At 27.4% G+C, this 18,210-nt stretch overlaps 4 protein-coding genes across 28 annotated transcripts; 2 read left to right on the forward strand and 2 right to left on the reverse strand.

The window, feature by feature from the left end:
• Positions 1-49: 49 nt before the first annotated feature.
• On the forward strand, positions 50-2,215 carry CSN5 (COP9 signalosome subunit 5). 6 transcript variants are annotated; one of them, XM_031971608.2, is made up of 5 exons: positions 50-228; positions 665-828; positions 946-1,180; positions 1,337-1,531; positions 1,639-2,215. In XM_031971608.2, exons 2-5 carry the CDS (start codon positions 677-679, stop codon positions 2,098-2,100), a joined length of 1,044 nt encoding a protein of 347 aa, XP_031827468.1. In that variant the 5' UTR covers positions 50-228; positions 665-676; the 3' UTR covers positions 2,101-2,215. The 6 variants fall into 6 exon arrangements, with proteins under 6 accessions (XP_031827468.1, XP_031827464.1, XP_031827463.1 ...); XM_031971604.2 differs by having other exon boundaries at positions 52-329; XM_031971603.2 differs by having other exon boundaries at positions 225-374.
• Positions 2,208-13,492, reverse strand: AP-1gamma (adaptor protein complex 1, gamma subunit). 19 transcript variants are annotated; one of them, XM_031971580.2, is made up of 17 exons: positions 12,462-12,829; positions 12,349-12,384; positions 11,296-11,405; positions 10,898-10,959; positions 10,188-10,380; positions 9,943-10,089; positions 9,545-9,860; positions 8,935-8,952; positions 7,150-7,560; positions 6,838-7,068; positions 6,534-6,755; positions 6,246-6,373; positions 5,908-6,154; positions 5,465-5,726; positions 5,216-5,376; positions 5,057-5,149; positions 2,208-4,960 (listed from the first exon to the last, which is right to left on the reverse strand). In XM_031971580.2, the coding sequence occupies exons 3-17, from the start codon at positions 11,313-11,315 to the stop codon at positions 4,859-4,861; spliced, it is 2,613 nt and encodes an 870-aa protein (XP_031827440.1). In that variant the 5' UTR covers positions 11,316-11,405; positions 12,349-12,384; positions 12,462-12,829; the 3' UTR covers positions 2,208-4,858. The 19 variants fall into 19 exon arrangements, with proteins under 19 accessions (XP_031827440.1, XP_031827438.1, XP_031827434.1 ...); XM_031971578.2 differs by having other exon boundaries at positions 12,270-12,384; XM_031971574.2 differs by having other exon boundaries at positions 11,982-12,384.
• Positions 13,473-18,144, forward strand: PGAP3 (Per1-like protein PGAP3). Of its 2 annotated transcripts, none has more exons than XM_031971591.2 (8): positions 13,473-13,592; positions 16,172-16,500; positions 16,761-16,903; positions 16,985-17,137; positions 17,262-17,386; positions 17,467-17,600; positions 17,693-17,897; positions 17,980-18,144. In XM_031971591.2, the coding sequence occupies exons 2-8, from the start codon at positions 16,332-16,334 to the stop codon at positions 18,056-18,058; spliced, it is 1,008 nt and encodes a 335-aa protein (XP_031827451.1). In that variant the 5' UTR covers positions 13,473-13,592; positions 16,172-16,331; the 3' UTR covers positions 18,059-18,144. The 2 variants fall into 2 exon arrangements, with proteins under 2 accessions (XP_031827451.1, XP_031827455.1); XM_031971595.2 differs by having other exon boundaries at positions 13,529-13,592; positions 16,308-16,500.
• Arfrp1 (ADP-ribosylation factor related protein 1) lies at positions 13,868-15,895 on the reverse strand. Its single transcript, XM_031971596.2, has 5 exons — positions 15,745-15,895; positions 15,496-15,666; positions 15,349-15,430; positions 15,101-15,272; positions 13,868-14,088 (listed from the first exon to the last, which is right to left on the reverse strand). The coding sequence occupies exons 1-5, from the start codon at positions 15,835-15,837 to the stop codon at positions 13,989-13,991; spliced, it is 618 nt and encodes a 205-aa protein (XP_031827456.1). The 5' UTR covers positions 15,838-15,895; the 3' UTR covers positions 13,868-13,988.
• Positions 18,145-18,210: the final 66 nt, after the last annotated feature.

Consider the following 18,210-nt stretch of genomic DNA (forward strand, 5'->3'; position numbering starts at 1 on the left):
CTTGCTGCGTACTCGTAGCGGAAATGAAGTATACAGCTAATTCAATTTCTACTAACAAGCCTAAGATCTTGTATTATCGGTATCATCGAGCGCGACACCGAAATGGTACGGGGGTCTTAAAAACCCCCGGGGTCCTGAACAAAAATTCTCATAGCATGCAACGTCTTTATTTATCTTAAATCTGTGGTCTATCCTTATATTTCGTCTGTGGTGACACTAATAATTCGAGTAATATAAAACACAATGATGATCTATTACTGCATGTTATCCGTGGTTAAACTGAAAACAAATCCTACATTCACTGTATAATAAACGGAGTTATAATCGGAGTATGATTTTGAAATATTTTTAATCTTTACATTATAGGTTCTTTGGTAAGAGTGTATACAATGAAATTTGAACAGTATGAATAGTTATTTCATTATATATCAACAAAATAGATTTCTAATTTTAGATCTTATAGAAAATCAATCTTAATAAGTAATTTGACGTTTCGTTATAGTTTCGTAAGATTTTTTAAATATTTACTTTTTAGTACAATTAACGTTATATATCATTATAAGGGTATGATATATCGATGACAAGTAGCTTAAAATTATTTCCTTCATATCTAATTTATTCTGCTATTTTGGTTTTGTATAACCAAGAATTTTAATTTTTGCAGGGATTTATCAATATGGCAAGCACTTCTTCAGAACAAAGTAATATTGCACAAAAAACATGGGAAATGTCAAATAATGTAGAGACAATCAGCACTGTTGATGAGATTTATAGATACGACCGTAAAGAACAACAGGACATATTAGCTGCAAAGCCATGGGAAAAAGAGTATATATTTTCTTTTCATTCATATATTAATATTAAAATAATATTATATGTTTAATATAATATAATCAATATAATATATATATATATATATTGAAAATATTTTTATCAATTTTATAGCCCCCACTTTTTTAAAGACATAAAAATCTCTGCGTTGGCATTGTTAAAAATGGTTATGCATGCTCGCTCTGGTGGAACTTTAGAAGTAATGGGTCTCCTTCTTGGAAAAGTAGCTGCAAATACAATGATTGTTATGGATTCTTTTGCATTGCCAGTGGAAGGAACAGAAACAAGAGTGAATGCTCAAGCACAAGCTTATGAATATATGTCAGCATATGTAGAAGCAGCTAAACAGGTATTTTTTTTTATGTTTGAGAAATATATTTGAATATACAAAGCATAAATCATTAATCACATAATTTTTCACATAGAATTTTTACTGTTACATTCTACAGTTTATATTATTAAGTTAATCTAAAATCTAATGAAATTAATATTGTATTGTTTCAAGGTTGGAAGACAAGAAAATGCAATTGGATGGTATCATAGTCACCCTGGGTATGGCTGTTGGTTATCAGGTATTGATGTGTCTACCCAAATGCTTAATCAAAACTTCCAAGAACCTTTTGTTGCTATTGTTATTGATCCTGTGAGAACAATATCCGCTGGGAAAGTTTGTTTAGGTGCATTCAGAACTTATCCAAAGGTAATATATGTTAGACTTAAATTTATTGAAGATATAGAAAATATATTGTATAAAACAGTATGTTATATAAAAGTAGAAAATGTAACAAATTGTCTGATTTTTTATAGGGATATAAACCAGCAAATGAAGAACCATCAGAATATCAAACAATTCCATTGAACAAAATTGAAGATTTTGGTGTTCACTGCAAACAATATTATTCATTAGAAGTATCGTACTTCAAATCATCATTAGATAGGCGTTTATTAGACTCTTTGTGGAATAAATATTGGGTGAACACATTAAGTTCTTCTAGCCTTTTAACAAATGCAGATTACACGACAGGACAAATATTTGACTTATCAGACAAATTAGAACAATCTGAAGCAGCACTTGGAAGAGGATTTATTTTAGGTGGTACGGATCCGCATGATCGATGTTCAGTAGAGAAACTAATTAAAGCAACAAGAGACAGTTGTAAAACTACAATTGAAATTATTCATGGTTTAATGGCACAAATAATTAAAGACAGATTATTTAATCAGGTTGGTTGTAATAATGCTATTGAAATTCAACAGCAACAGCAGTAAATGTTATAGATAAAGTATAACTATTATAAGAAGATTATAATAATGTTCGTAATATGTAATTAATGTATGGAAAATTTGTAATAACAACAAAATACATACAAAATGTCTGCATTTATATTTCTCTTTTATTATACGCATTATGTTTTTCATAATAATATACAGTTTAATAAAAACTATCTCATACTGATAACAAAAAAGAAATAATAATAATAATAATAATATTCTAAAAGTTTAATGGAATAAAAATACATTTTATTTTCACACCTTGATTCTAGAAAGTATATATACAGTATCTGTATCATTATTCGATATCTTCACAGTTGATAAATAAATATATATGTATATATATTATATAATAAATTATATGTATATATAATACACACACATATATATTTATAAAACTAATATAATATTGAGAACAAGTAGGCAGAGTACACCCCACTGAAGGGCTGACACTGTGTCACAGACTTAGGACAAGGCCACTCAGAAACGCACCCACCTGTTCTAGAATTATGTATACACTTTTGCATTCATAGCGCACAACATATAAGGGACGGAGCTAAAATGCATACAATTAGACTGATAATATACTTACTGGTATGTTATGATATTTATGATCTTAAGAAAAATTCAAAAAGTGAAACATAGTGAAACACAATTTGTGTTTAAATTTTTTTTACGTTGTTAGATCTAATAATACTTAAAAGACTATCTGTTCATGTAATATTATATTAAAGTAAATTAAATACAATTAAGTACAAATGTGTACCGTAACTTCATTTACATAAAATCTTGAAAAAGAATACCTGCAAGATCACTATTGCTACATTTTACGCATTCCACTTTTATCTTGCATATCTTCACATGACATAGATGCAGAATATTCGTCAAGTTCTTGCTTCTCAAAAAAGTGAAATGACGTGTATAAAAAAATATGAGCTTTTTCAAAAGGAGTTCAACTCACTCATACAAGTTTCAAGTTCATTAAACTGTAGGAGAAGAAATCGTGAGTTGCGTTGAACTCAATTTTACATTATACATATTTTAAGAAGTTCTATAATAAAAAGGAATGTAAAAATACTTTTCTGTATCATAATTTTTATTTAAACTTTTATTTCACGAAAAAATTTTATGAGTGTTTCTGTTTAAAATTATATGTTACTTAAGAACAATAAGAAATTTTTCATCAATAATCTTAAAAATAGCATTTTAAACCAAATGTTATTTGTTATAATTTAGAAATAATATTAATAATATATTGTAGTATAAAATTTATGTTTAAATAAGTTTATGTATTTTCAGAAGTAATAATTCTTGAGTTTATTTTAAAAATTGTATTGATAAACATATGATATATTTTTGAAGCAATATTTTCCCAATATATATATTAATATTAATGAGAATTTAAGTTTTCTTACGAAAAAGAACATTTTGTTTAACACAATTTCATGTAATTTAATCAACGAATCTGCCTGTAAAAAATTATATGACAATCAGCCCTCCAATGGCATCATATACTCCGAATACATTAAAAACTGTATAAACATCACACATAACAGACGTAAATATGGGGTGTAGCAAACGTACACACTACATATGTACTTGCATTCATGTGTCTCTCCCTCCTAAAAAAATTTATCTGTGTGAAAGAAGCAGAAGTTTTTCTATTAATAATTAAAATGTCAATTACATCATAAACACATATAGTAAAGAATCCCATTTTACAACTCTTTATAATAAGAATTTAATCACTCCTATGTTACTGCAATTATTTATGTATTTACAAGGCATTCGCGTTCATTTATTACTTACAAATATAGGTAGAAAAGATCAATTATTACAGCAAAATTTGAGTGCTTGTTGATAATTGGGCAGCAACATTTTTACGAATAAACAACTTCCACCATCATTTTTTGAGTGATTTTACTATATTTTGTTGTGTATCTGTCTTGCATTCAGTTTGTTAAAGAACTGTTGCATGTACAAAATTATAAGCTAAATCAGAAGCTGTAAGATTATAAATTCAACAGATCAAATAACAATGTTGCATGTAATATTTTGTTCTATCTTTCTATATTCGATTAGAGAAAATATTTACACGTCTCTCATACATGCAGCATAGTACAGAGAAATTTTACATTCCTTTCTGTGATTTGAAATTTAATCATCACCATTCCTTCAATAAATTTACTACTTCTGAAAGACTTCAAAATGAATATCATACCATCTGCCCAATAAACGTTATATAAATTAATTACAAATGTATTTATATAATAAACAATGTAAATAACCAATTTATCAACATGTTCTTTTCATATTTTAAACATATGGAAAACAATTTCATATTGTGCAATTTTTTTTAAATTCGAAAAATATTTCGTTGTTTTATATAAAGCATACAATAAAAATACTAAAATACTCTTCCCATTGAAACGTATTTACAAAAATTGCATATACGAGATATGATGAAAAGTATACATTTTCTGCAAATTTAAAATATGGTCTGTGAGAGCAGATGAAACAATTTTTATGTACGATATAAAATTAAGATTCATTATAACTTTGTATGCTATTAGAATCGTACCATGTATGATCCATTATTGATTTTATTAATCAGACATTTCTTTCGTCAGACATGTCCTCTTATCAATATGTTTCTTTTTACCCAATGGAGAAATGAAATTGAGTTCAGTCTATTTCAGACTCAGTTACTTATTTAGACAGGCATATGTACAATTGTTTTCCTTGATATATGTTGTCACTGTGATGCCAATGGAGGAAAATTATTTACTTCTGTTTGTTCCAAGACTGGTCCTGATGATCCAGTATACGAGATACGTAATCTCATTCTTAGAGGTACCTGAATGCAACGAAAGTATACATAAATAATGATTAAGTAATAGTTTTTTCTTTTATATTTATCATTTAAACATGATATATTATTATCAAAACTTACTTTGTTGATATTCGTAACTTTCAAGACTTGTGTTACTTGCCCTGATGGAGGAATGACTGTGCTCGATGGAGACAACATTTGTAGTTGGAATGTCTGAAAATAAAAATAATTAATTACATTGTTTCTTAAGAAATATAAATGTTTAAGTACCTATCTTACCTTAGGAACTGCTGCTTGAAACAGAAAATCAGTTAGCATAACATTTCCAGAATTCTGTGCTGACATGTTTATAATTAATAAATCAGCAATATCTGGAGGTCTTTCTAATCTGAAAGTTATTTTAAGTCCTGATTTATCCAATACAACCATAGTGGGCGTATCTAAAATTTTCAAATAAAATATAGATTAAATCCTAATATTGTAAATGAAAATTATACAGTAAAGTATTATATATTAGAGTATACAAACCGTTTTGGGTTGATGATGAATTAAGTAAACCATCCACTAAAAAGTTGTTCGTGTTTGTAGGACTAAATACTTGCGTTGGCGTTTGGGCCTGTGGCAGTATAGATGTAGATGTAGATGTAGGCGCACTTAAATCCAAACTACCAAGTAAATCCAAAAGATCATTATTGTTTACTACAGAAGTTGTATTGACAGGTGGATTTTTATTTGACACTGTAGATGTCACTCCTATGTCAGTAGTTCCAAGCAAATCTAAAAGTGCACTCTATAAAATGTAAAAAGAGTTTTAAAATTTAATAATATTAGCAATAACGATAAGAAATTTATGCTAGTAATTTTCTCACGTTTTGCTTTTTATATTAATTAAAAATCTGTTAGCACCTATATCTATATCTAATAAACTATTATATTTCATTTGTTTTCCTAAATATTTGCTGTAGACTCACTGAATCAGATGGTGGTGTACTTGTTTCCAAGACTGTTGATTTTTCCTCTTCCGGTTCTGGTTCACCATTTACCATACCAATAATGCCATTAGCTTGTGGTCTTGCCGTTTCCATCGGAGGCATTCTTTCAAGTAACGCGGGTCGTAAATGATCATATTTTCTGAACAATTGTGAGAATTCAATGCCCCGTTGTTGCAATTCGATATGTAAATTGCTTCCAAAAGTATCGATTATTTGACGAATTTTTCTATAATATAGAAGAATTATTATTTTATATCAATTTAAACGTAAGAAATATAATAAAATAAGTCATCATTATACTTCCAAATAATGCTTACTCGTTTCCCTTTTGAAATCGTGTACTAAGTTTCGTCAGAGACAATAATGTATATTGTTTTGTAACAACTGTATTTTGTGGATTCCATAATAACCTTTGGTAGACATCGATAACTTCGTCTTCTGTTAACTAATAATGACATAAACTTACGGATTAAGTATTCAATTACTGTTAATTCATTACTGATTAATTTAAAATGTTTTAATTCAAAAGAGATTGGTATAAAATATGAAAGAAAATAAAACTAAAATAAAAAGAATGCGAAAGAAATTGTATACATCCAACATACATTGACTGGAGTATCTGCATCTTCCGATGGTGGCCCATATAATAATAAATCACCATATTCACCAATGCACCATGTTGCTACTTGAGCCAAAGGTTGTTTATCGGATGTATCTTTTTCTAATGCTTTCCATAATGCACTGACAGCATAACTTTGTTGCGACTGAGTTTCCGAAATTAATTGAATAGTACATGCTACTACATCATCTCTGACATAATTACCAGCCTGAGAAATAATAATAGTTAAACAAAAATGCTATGGACATAGATACAAAGAAAAAAGGAAAAATATAAAGTAAATGACATACAGCAACAAGAACTTTAAATAAGGTTTCAAGGTGCCAACGCTTATTCGGCGCGAATCTCTCGGCAGACATTACTATATTACTACTGCATTGTGCTTTAAATTCTGGATCAGCACGTTCCAAGAATAGCAACAATTCCTTCATCATATTTCTAATGTTGTTAGAATTCACGAGTGCAAAACTGAGCTCCATTGCTCGTCTTCTAATTGATACATCTGGATCTTTCAAACACTCCTAAAGAATATATATAAAATGTAATATTATGTTTTAAGTGTTTATGTATTGCAAAATATATTAATGATGTGAAAATATTACCAAAATTGTTGAACGATGTCTTTGGACTGCACTTGTGTCTACATAAACTGTTTTTAATAATGTATTCAAAGCAACGTATCGAATATTCTTATCATTATTTAATAAAAATCGGCCCAATATATTCACCGCCAACACTCTAAGTCCGCTCTCTGATTTTATGTCCATAATAGATAATACAGTTTCATACAATATCGTATTACCAACATTTTTACTAGTTTCCGTATTTGTTGCGACTTGTGCAAGTATATCATTCATTGCTTCTGATGCATCAATATCATTGCGTCCCAAAATTCGTAAAAGGCGTAATATTTTTACTTGTAGGAAAGGATCAGATACACCTGACACATCATGCTCTGGTGAATATCCAGCTAAGATCAAATTCTTCAAAATTCTTACAAGATTTGGCACAATCTGCAAAATAATTTTATTTAAAATTAATAACATTTATTGATTGTATTAATTCACACAAAAAAAGTTAAATGGAAAAATCTGAAAATATATATAAAAGAACAGTTTAACATAGTGACATTGCATATTCACTGTATCAATAAAATATCTTTCAATTTATGAAAAAGCAATGTTTAATACTAAACGCTGAAGATAAAAGGAAATACAATTCTGTTTTTAAGAGAAAAGTGTAAGCTGATAACCAAAAAAAAAGCCTAATTTAGTAGCATTGCTTTGTTTATTAAAAAAACACTACATCAATAGAAATCTCTAATAGAATTTACTAGAAAATAAATTTTCAAAAATTATATTTTATAAAGATAAACATATATAGACAATACCACAAATAATGTATGGTTCGTCATAAATTATAATATACCTGAAATGAATAGGAATTCTACAGTCCTAAATAAGTCAAAATGATAAAATAATTTTCTCTCATAGGAAGCTTAATTTTCCAGAAAAATGAATTTCATTACATAATAACACTTTATATAACTAGAAACAATTATTTTAACATTTCTACTTATTTTTACCAATAAAAACTGCCTTATCACACTTTTATTGTAATTTATGTTAACCCTATATGTATATAGAAAAACTATGTGTAAGAAATACGTATTGTTTTATCAATATATTAATTCGTATATTCAATCTATAAGTATAAGAACGTTAAAATAAAATAAATCAAAGTGATTAATTCAAATATAAATTCTACTGCAAACTTTGATTCATTATGTAATTATTTTTCAATTTAATATAATTTGTAAAAATGTAAATAATTTTAATGTAATTATCTAAAATATAAAACTACATTTAACACTTTTAACGCAATTATCATTCACGTTCCTAAGGACAAATTGCATATCTCGTCGGTTGTTCCAGCGATAATTTCATAATCTATTTACAAAATTAGTAAGGAGCCAACAATGAACAGTGTCATATTCGCCGTCAACATACATAATAACTAAACTTATTCACTTTATCCCAATAAACTACATTTAAATACCTAATATTGTTTCAGCATTATTTTTATTTTATACATATTAATGAAATGACAATGTCTTCAATATTTAAAATTGAAATAATTATAAAAAGAATATAAAATTGATAATTAAATCGTATTTTTCAGAAATATGATCATAGTACTATATTTTTAAAATACATGCATATATTTTTATGTTGTTCGTGAAATGTCAAAGAATTGTAATGGCACATTTAACACGAGCAATCATATAATGACAATAAAGAAATTACGTAAAAGAAAAAAAAACAAAAGAATGGAGTCCATAATAAGCAAACATGCAAAAGTATAAAGGATGCTTTTATGCATGTTACCTCTCGATGGCCGCATTCCTAAGGAAGACAAAACCATACTTATATTATGAATATTATCAGAAGCAAAAATAGATTAAACAATTACGAAATCATATATGTAAATATTATTCAGAATTATTAATTTTGAATTAAAATTTTTTGTAAAATATTAGATGTGGAAATACTTTCTTAATACAATATTAAGATTATTAGACTTATAAGTATCGATAAAAAATAATTTAGGTGTTCTTTATTTTTATCGCATAATAACTTCAATTAAATTTTTAGGGAATTATAGATGCGCATAATTGTATATACATATCAAACATAAATATATACGCACTCCTTACTATAATTCTTCTGTATTGTAATTTTAATTAATTCAGTACGAGGAAATTTTTACTAACACTACCAATTTAATGCACTTGTAAGAATTAATGCCACTACAATCTAGACTGCAACTATATAACTAATACAACATCAAAAAACTTAAATTGTGTTGAGGAAAAATCTATCTTCTTTAATGCAATGACTTGACATCTTTTAATAATATTCAAGACATCTAAGTATTCTACTATTCCTTGTATCAATACTAATATTATTATCTGTTATTAAAACATATAAAGCTTACCTTTTTAAAATGATTTAATGTATCGACACTATTTTCACACATTTCTGTGATAAGTGTAACACCCGTAATTAATACTCCATGGTTTTTTTCTGTAATTAAGCTGCGAGTAGCAGGTAAAAACATTTCCATCAATTCTGGTACACGTCTAATGATTCTAAATGCACAAAGAGCTGCTTTTTTTCGAAGGTATGCATTTGGTGATTTCATTAGCCTTTCAACTTCAGATGCCAAATCTCTTGCCATTTCTGGTGATGCAATTGCACCCAAGGTACATAATGCTAAACCATTAACAAACTGTGTTGCGCTATTTAAATCACTGTAAAAGAAATGCACAATGTTAATATTTCAATAGATGTTTGAAACAGAATACTATTAAAGTAATGTTATAAAAACGTCACTTTTTTAAGCAATTTGTAATTAGAAGATGAACATCCTGTCGTTCATCTAACAGTAACATTGCACCCAAGTAACCAATTCGTTTGTCCGTAAACCTTGGAGATGCAATGAGTTTTAAACATTCTAATTGGCCAAAATGAGCTGGATACCTGAAAAGTTAGTCAGTATTTCAGTTTTGATAAAAATGATGTAATTATAATTATTCTATTAAGTATAGTTGAATATGTTAAAAAAATTTGGTACAAACCCAAGCATATGAATATATAGGAGTTTTGCAATATTGCGACATCTCCATACACTGTCTTCTTCTCTAAATGTAGAACGAATATACGCACATTCTTTATTAACGACTGTTCTCTCTTCTGCTGCGGTACGTGCAGCTCTTATTTGCCTGATGAGATCCCTTAGTCGTGTCGGTGCAGGCATTCTAACTGTTGAGACTTTTAAATTACACATATGTTATCAATTTTAGTGTTAGTAGGATTTAATGAGTTAAATGCTCAAGCTAAGGATAACAACCATAATGGAAATTAAATTTCATAATAATAATAAGCAATAATATAAGTAAAATAATAATTCTCAATGTATGTACAAAAAGTAGGACTGGTAATAACTTTAAAAAAATATATTTTATATAGGACAACACTAAAAGTATGTACCACATATAATAACTGTATTAAATAAAAGTTATAATTGTATATTAACTTAAATTTCTAATAATTAAGGAAATTAGAATCCATGTCTACTTATTTTTTCATGAAATACATATATGAAATATACAATAAATACTTCTAATTTAAATATCTGTATGTGTTTATATTATGATATAAAATAATTATAATACTTAATGTATAGAAACATGCGTGTGCGAGTATAAATAGAAAATAGCAAGCTGGGAATGTAAAATATTAATAAAGATGAATGAGATATTCAATATTTTGTCAACATTACACTTACCTCTTTCTACTGCCTCGTTAAAAGCTTGTTTTATGGAGGCCATGTTAAAGGCTGGGTTAAACCTGTAATGTACACACCCATGCTATTTTATACACACAAAACATTTACATACCATTTTCTTTGTTGTGCAATGACACCTGTGATCTGATTTTAATTATTTCTTAGTTATTTTTAATTGATAACAAGTAACATTATGTTGTATACTTTAGTCCGATCAATGTGTATTCTTTGCCATTATAATATATGGAAATGTGTTTCTTCGATTAAAATATAAAATAATAATTTTCATAAAAAGCACAATATAATTGATTAATTTTTTATGTTATGATAATTACACAATCTGTAATGGCTCTTAATTGATATTATTAAAGATGTTTATAATCAGAATTATATATTACCCATGTTCTGAAGCATTCATGGTTTCACAGCGTAGTTTTCAAACGTATACGATGAGCTTCGATATTACAAATGATGTGAAGCTGAATATGGAACACGAACCGTTTGCTTCCTATTAGGGAAAGGTCAGGCAATGTTATGGAATTTTCTATAAAGTTATTTTCATAGATCTTAAACAACTAACTATTTTCAAAACACAAATTAGACAAAACTATGTTAATGTTCTCCGCCCAATAAGAATTATTAATATTCATTCAAAAGTCATGATCGCATAATGATATAAACTTGTTTATAGCAATAGATTTAGATTTTAAACAAATATTGCAAACAGCAGATACATTTATTACAGTGTTTTCAAATGAATTAATGATATTTAATTTCAAGTAATAATATAATCTTTTGATATTTTCAATGCAGTCTCACAAAAGAAATAAGATTGAAAATAAACTTATTCCAAAAATATCATCACTGTAAAATATATTTATAGATTAATCATACCACTAATTAGAACAATGTATAACTGAAATGAATATATCATGAAAAACAATGACCATCTAACGTGTTCCTTAGACGGAGAACAAGAACTTTGTATTTCATTATTTTTCACGACACGTAAAATAACCGGTTTCACTGACGAGATCCAAGCACTCGATCAAAATGTATTTGCAGCGCATGCAATGGATATTACCTAGTTTTTGAATGTCATTCGACCACGAATTCACGTGTTATAAAAACGCGTCGCGGTCGCACGCTCGCACAAGTCGGCAGCATATTGTAAAATGTGTAAACCGGTTATATAAAAGATTCGTTCGCACTGAAGGGCATCGAACCAAGGGTTAGTTTTCTAGCTGTCAAACAGTACCAAGTCAAGGACGTCGTTTTCAGGAAACTCGAATCCGGAAATCGAGCGACGTTTACGACGTATGTGTAAGACGGCACGAAGGCGCGTCGTGTATACCGTCGTCGTGTCGCCCACCTTTTACACGCAAGTCGTATGACAAATACGGCGAGAAATGCCTCGCCTCCCAGGGCGCGAGTCGTGCGCCCTCACTCACTTTTGCATAGTCTGTCCTGCACCTGGGTATATCGGCCTGTATTGGTTTGTATATACACATTGCATTCCGAGTAATTTCTTCTAAGCTGGATTTTTATGATCAACAATACGTACCGTGGAAAACTTCAATTTGCAACAAGGGCTAATCAATTCCAGAAAAAAACCGCAGACATAGTTAAACGGTTCACGATTGTTTAGTCTATAACGCGACAGACACTCTCCTCAATAGTCCGCGGTATTCGCGCACCAAAAGTCAAGATGGCTACCTATTGTCATTGACGTTGTTCCTGATAATACTGTGACATTTCGGTGTATGTTGTCGTGACTGATTTCTATATCATGTGTGTCTTATGATTAGGAACATCGACGAGTAGATTCACCGATTATTGTTCGCTCATAGAATTCAATTTATTTCGCTTATTTGTAATTGTAGTTGCCGGTTACTTATTTATACTTTTGTTCAACGTAGTGAATAACAATGATACTCGTTTTTAAAGCGCGAAATTCATATTATTTTAGAAAAATTAATTTTTATGATTTATTTTTTTATCTGTTATAATAAGATAATGAATTGCTCGTAACATTTCTTAATGATGTAACGGTTCTGTTGTTATAAATAAAACAATTTAGTAACTCCTATTGACACTCATATATAATCTGAGTGTCATTGCACAACTGTTGTTAAAAATAATAAATATGTACTGTGCATTTTCCATCGTATGTTAACATAGGCCAATACAATTTTTTTTTAAACGATTTGAATAAATTATTTCTTAAATAAAATTATTTTATAAACAATATAACAACACAAAAAGTTTATTGTTTTATATAACAATGTAAAATTTATATTTTAATTATAATCTTTTGATTTTATTTTGTCTTTTTCTTAATATACACTCTTTTGTAGTTTATTTAAAAAATTATTACATATATAATGAATATTTTGAATACATAAACTTCTTTTATATGAAGAGTAAAAATTATGAAAATGATCACCTTCTGTTTAATTCTGGTGGTAGAACACTCCAGTCATCCGATTCATAATAAGGCCACATAATGCACTAAATCTTAACAAATAAAGAACTTGAGACAAAGACTTAGTTAAAATTGCAATCCATATATTATCCAGTATATACGCTTGAACTACCAGTTTTGTAGACTTTTTATCACCAACATAACAGAATGTGAGGCAAGGTGTTGGCATTATCTCTTATCTCAGTTACTACCTTGATAGCAGCAACACAAGTAAGTTATATTACCAGAACAATTTGAAAATGTAATAATTCTTCTAAATTAATATGAGATAAAAACTTAATACAATTTAATAATAATTAAGGTAAATGTAATATAAAGACGATGAATGACCATTGTTTGTAAATCAATCGTATTAGATAAATATATTAGAAATATAAGACAAAAAATATAGAATAATACTTCAAGTGTAATATCATGACATAATAAGAGATAATAAAAGCAGTAATGGCCGGAATCGATATTATTGGATAAATTAACTAACATAGTTTAGAAAACAAGATTTATTGGTAAAAATGTAGTTATTTTTAATGTAAATGTACAGAATTTATATGTTAAAATACTGTTTACAAATTAATCTATATTTTAAAATAAAATAGGAATGTGATATTAAGACAGGCAACTGTCGTTCTGGTTACGTGGTGGGCGAACATCGTTGTTTCTCTTGACACAGTCTACAAGCCAGTGAATGCCTTCATCTACACCATCCCTTTTATATCATACAAATGATTACTTAAAATGATTATTACAAATAAGCCTCATATACTTCATAACACAGCCCCTTTCATTAATTATTACAGCATAATGTACATCATAATGTTACATTTAACCATCTATGTTATATATTATTGGTAATTTTTGATTCATAGTAATGAAATTAAGATTTAAATTTATGATAAACATATATTATTTTTTGGTTGCATAAAGTACAATTAAATTCAATTTTATAAAGAGTTCATAATTCATCTGCTAACATATTCAAATTAATTAGAAAAGATTATTTCTAATTACATTCATGTAAATATAATTACATTTTACTATTTATGATAAATTCTTTATTAAACAAACTATGATAGTTATTTATTTATATACCTATCAAATACACTATAGTCTGTTTTTTAAAGAATGAAATTTTTGACGTACCGATAATCGCAATAACTTTTCACCTTGTATTGAGCACCTAAATGTCATTAGTCTAGTGTGTTCATAGAAAAAGGAACAATTATTATAGACAACAATGTACAATAACTTTCTTAAATAAAAAAGACTATAATCATTGTGTATATTGCAAAAGATATGAGTATATTATTTATTTAAAAAGCAGTGATTAATCAATATTCGTGATTAATTTACTGATGTATTAATAATTTTAATAATCTGATTAATGTAATAATAATTCTAATAACTTTAATTTTAAAAAGTGTGCTCTGTTATGAAGCACATGCAACTTGATAGTATAGATTTGCTTTAATATAGTTATTACAATGAGCCTTACAATGTCTTTATTAATAAAAATCTGTTTTATTACACATAGTAATTGGTCTGGCAAAGCACGTATGAACATATATTTACTTGTAACGAAACAAAAAGTTTTGACGAAAAATTTTGATGTACATAAAAATTGATTCATATAAAAAAAATTATTTAATTAAAAGTGTAATATATTTTAAATTAAATTAACATCAAGTATTATACGATAAATAGTTTAACGATTTACATACCCATTTAAAGCAGATACAGGCATGACCATACAATCTCTTCGACCAATTAAATGTGCGTTTTGATTAAAAATTGGTTTTACTTCCCTAACACCCATACAATCAGGCACATCTTGCTTATTTGCTAGAACTAAGAGGGGTACACCTATTAGGTGTTCAGATGATATAATTCTATCTGTAATAAAGTGTTATTATTATTTTTTCATATAATTTGGAAATTAAACTCACAAAAGATTTTTATTATATTTTACCAAATGTTTCTTTAGATTCCGGTATTTTTTCACGATCCGATGAATCTACTATATAAATCACTGCATGCGATTCTGCATAATACTAAAAATACAAAATAATTATTTTTAGTATTTATAAAAATATATTATTAAACGTTGTTTATTTACTTTATCCCACAATGATCGAAGTTCTTCTTGTCCACCAAGATCCCAGAAATTAAAGCGAACACCAGCAATATCAATTTTCCCAATGTTTAAACCTACAGTTGTTGTGATTTTACTAGGGTTCATACCCTTATAATTTTTCGTAAATTTCGTTTTTGCCGCTTCCAAGTATGTCTACAATGTAAAGAATATAAAGAAATAAATATACAATAATAATTTAACCTTAAATTTAATGTCTTTATCAGCTCTCACCGTTTTTCCAGCATTGTCGAGTCCTAATATTAATATAAAATATTCATCTTTTTGCACAAGATACTTGTACAACCCATGCAGAAGAGTGTACATTTCAAAATGTTTAAATGTTCAAAAATTTGTGTTTCATATTGTTTACATATTATGTTCACAAAATACGTTACTCATCCATGATAAATCACGTATCTTATTTTACACGTATCATGCTGAAGTCCATAAAAATGTATGTATAAAAGCTAGAATATAGTGTAACCAAATATGTCATCGGCATATAACTATAATATAATTAATTAATATCGTATATAATAAAAATAATTTTAAAGTATTTATAATTATTGTAAAATATATATAAAAGAATATTTACCTGTTTTTGTAAAACTATATTCAATAATATAAAATAACGAATTATGTTTTATGTTTTCTTTAGGCCACACTTTTATTTAAAAAATTTGAATTACAAATACATTTAATATTCGATTAACGATTTGAGATTACAACCAATGGTAATGGAATTAGAATTTTATTGGAAGCATTGGAACACAACTTCATTACTAAGGTTTCAGACACTGTAATAATTAATTCAAGCCATGCAGTACGGTTTGTGGCGGCACACGAGTGGCATGTCAAATACCAGATGGATTTTCATTTTTGCGCTTCAATCATTTTATATTACAAGCGTAATTGGTTCAACGGGAGATAGATCGCAATTTTACAATTTATGCCTAGCAAAATGTCGTGGAATTAATTGTCTAGCGAGTATGTGAACTTTACATATTACAAATTTTATAACAAAGATTTTTAAAACAAATATTACAGATCTAATACTTTTAAACATTCTTCAAATTGATTATTTTTAATGTTTCTTGTATTGTTTTTGTAACTTTCAACTGTTCAAGAAAATGTATTTATCAATATTTTATATTATATTTCATAAATGTAAAGTTGTATAAATTGTTTTAGTGGTTTTTATTTAATTAATTTAGATCTTCATTAACTCCTTTATTAACATTTTACAGATGAAGATTTCAAAGTACAACCTTCTTTATTTTTAAGATTGCTATTTTGGTCTTGTGAAGAAGATTGTAGATATGTTTGTACGTGGGAAACAGTTAATTATTTTATCTCTCATGGCTTAAAAGTTCCTCAGTTTCATGGAAAAGTATATGATATCTATTAAATAAATGTAAAAAAATAAATTTTATTATATACATACATGTATAATTTTTAATGTTTATTTCAGTGGCCATTTATTCGTCTTTTTGGATGCCAAGAGCCTGCATCTGTCATATTTTCTATATTAAATTTTTATGCTCATATTACTATGTATTGGAAATTTAAAAGAAAATTAAGGCCCACTGATCCAATGTTTTATGTTTGGACTTACTTTAGTATGGTATGTAGCAAGAATTTTTTTTAATATTTTTATTCCTTTCTTTTATATTAAATATAATTTATTTTTTTATAATATGAAAAAATATATTTGACTTCTGTGCATATTAAAAACTACTTAATTTTAGGTATGTATCCATGGTTGGTTTTGGTCTTCTGTTTTTCATGCGAGAGACATACCATTTACAGAAGTAATGGATTATTCTAGTGCATTTATTATGGTTCTTACATTACTGTATTGTATGTTATTAAGGTAATGTATAACTCGTAATTATAACATATATATATGTTTCTTTTTTAAAACATCTAAAACTTTCTCTATTTCAATTTTAGGCTAACATATACGAATAATAAAATGTTTGCTGTGATTACGTGCGGATATCTTAGTACTTTGTATACTCATTTATCACATTTATGGTCTGGTGATATTAATTATGATTACAATATGAAATTTAATATTGTCATAGGTAATTATAGTACAATGTTAATATTTTTTTCTATATTTATAACATTCTATTAAACAAAATATCAAATTTATATCCCATTAAAAAATTTTCAGGATTTTTAACATTTATTTTAACAATGTTATGGTGGCATCGTAATCATAAAAAGTTACCATATATTCATTTAATTGGTTGGTTTAATATATTAACCGTCCTTGTTACCTTATTAGAAATAGCAGATTTTGCACCAATATTTTGGGTATTTGATGCTCATTCTTTATGGCATGCTAGTACAGCTCCACTTACTATTCTATTGTACAGGTATGTCTAGTTTTTAAAATATTCATATACATGGATATTGTTTCTAATTTTTTAAATATGCACGTATGGATGAAATTTTCAGATTCATGATAGCAGATTGTTCTTTTCTTAGAACATACTACAATAAATTAACATTAGGCATTGAGCGTCACATACGATAAATTAATAGATGTATTAGTATAGTTTAATAATTGAAAAGTGAATATTCATTGTGTACATAAAGTAATAAAAAGGTTATAATAATATGATTACTGAAGTAAACAACATTTTATTAATTGTCAACAACGTTTACTTTTGATATTGGTTTTATTCA

Source organism: Nomia melanderi, chromosome 5 (assembly GCF_051020985.1).
Source record: "Nomia melanderi isolate GNS246 chromosome 5, iyNomMela1, whole genome shotgun sequence".
Lineage (NCBI taxonomy): Eukaryota > Metazoa > Arthropoda > Insecta > Hymenoptera > Halictidae > Nomia > Nomia melanderi.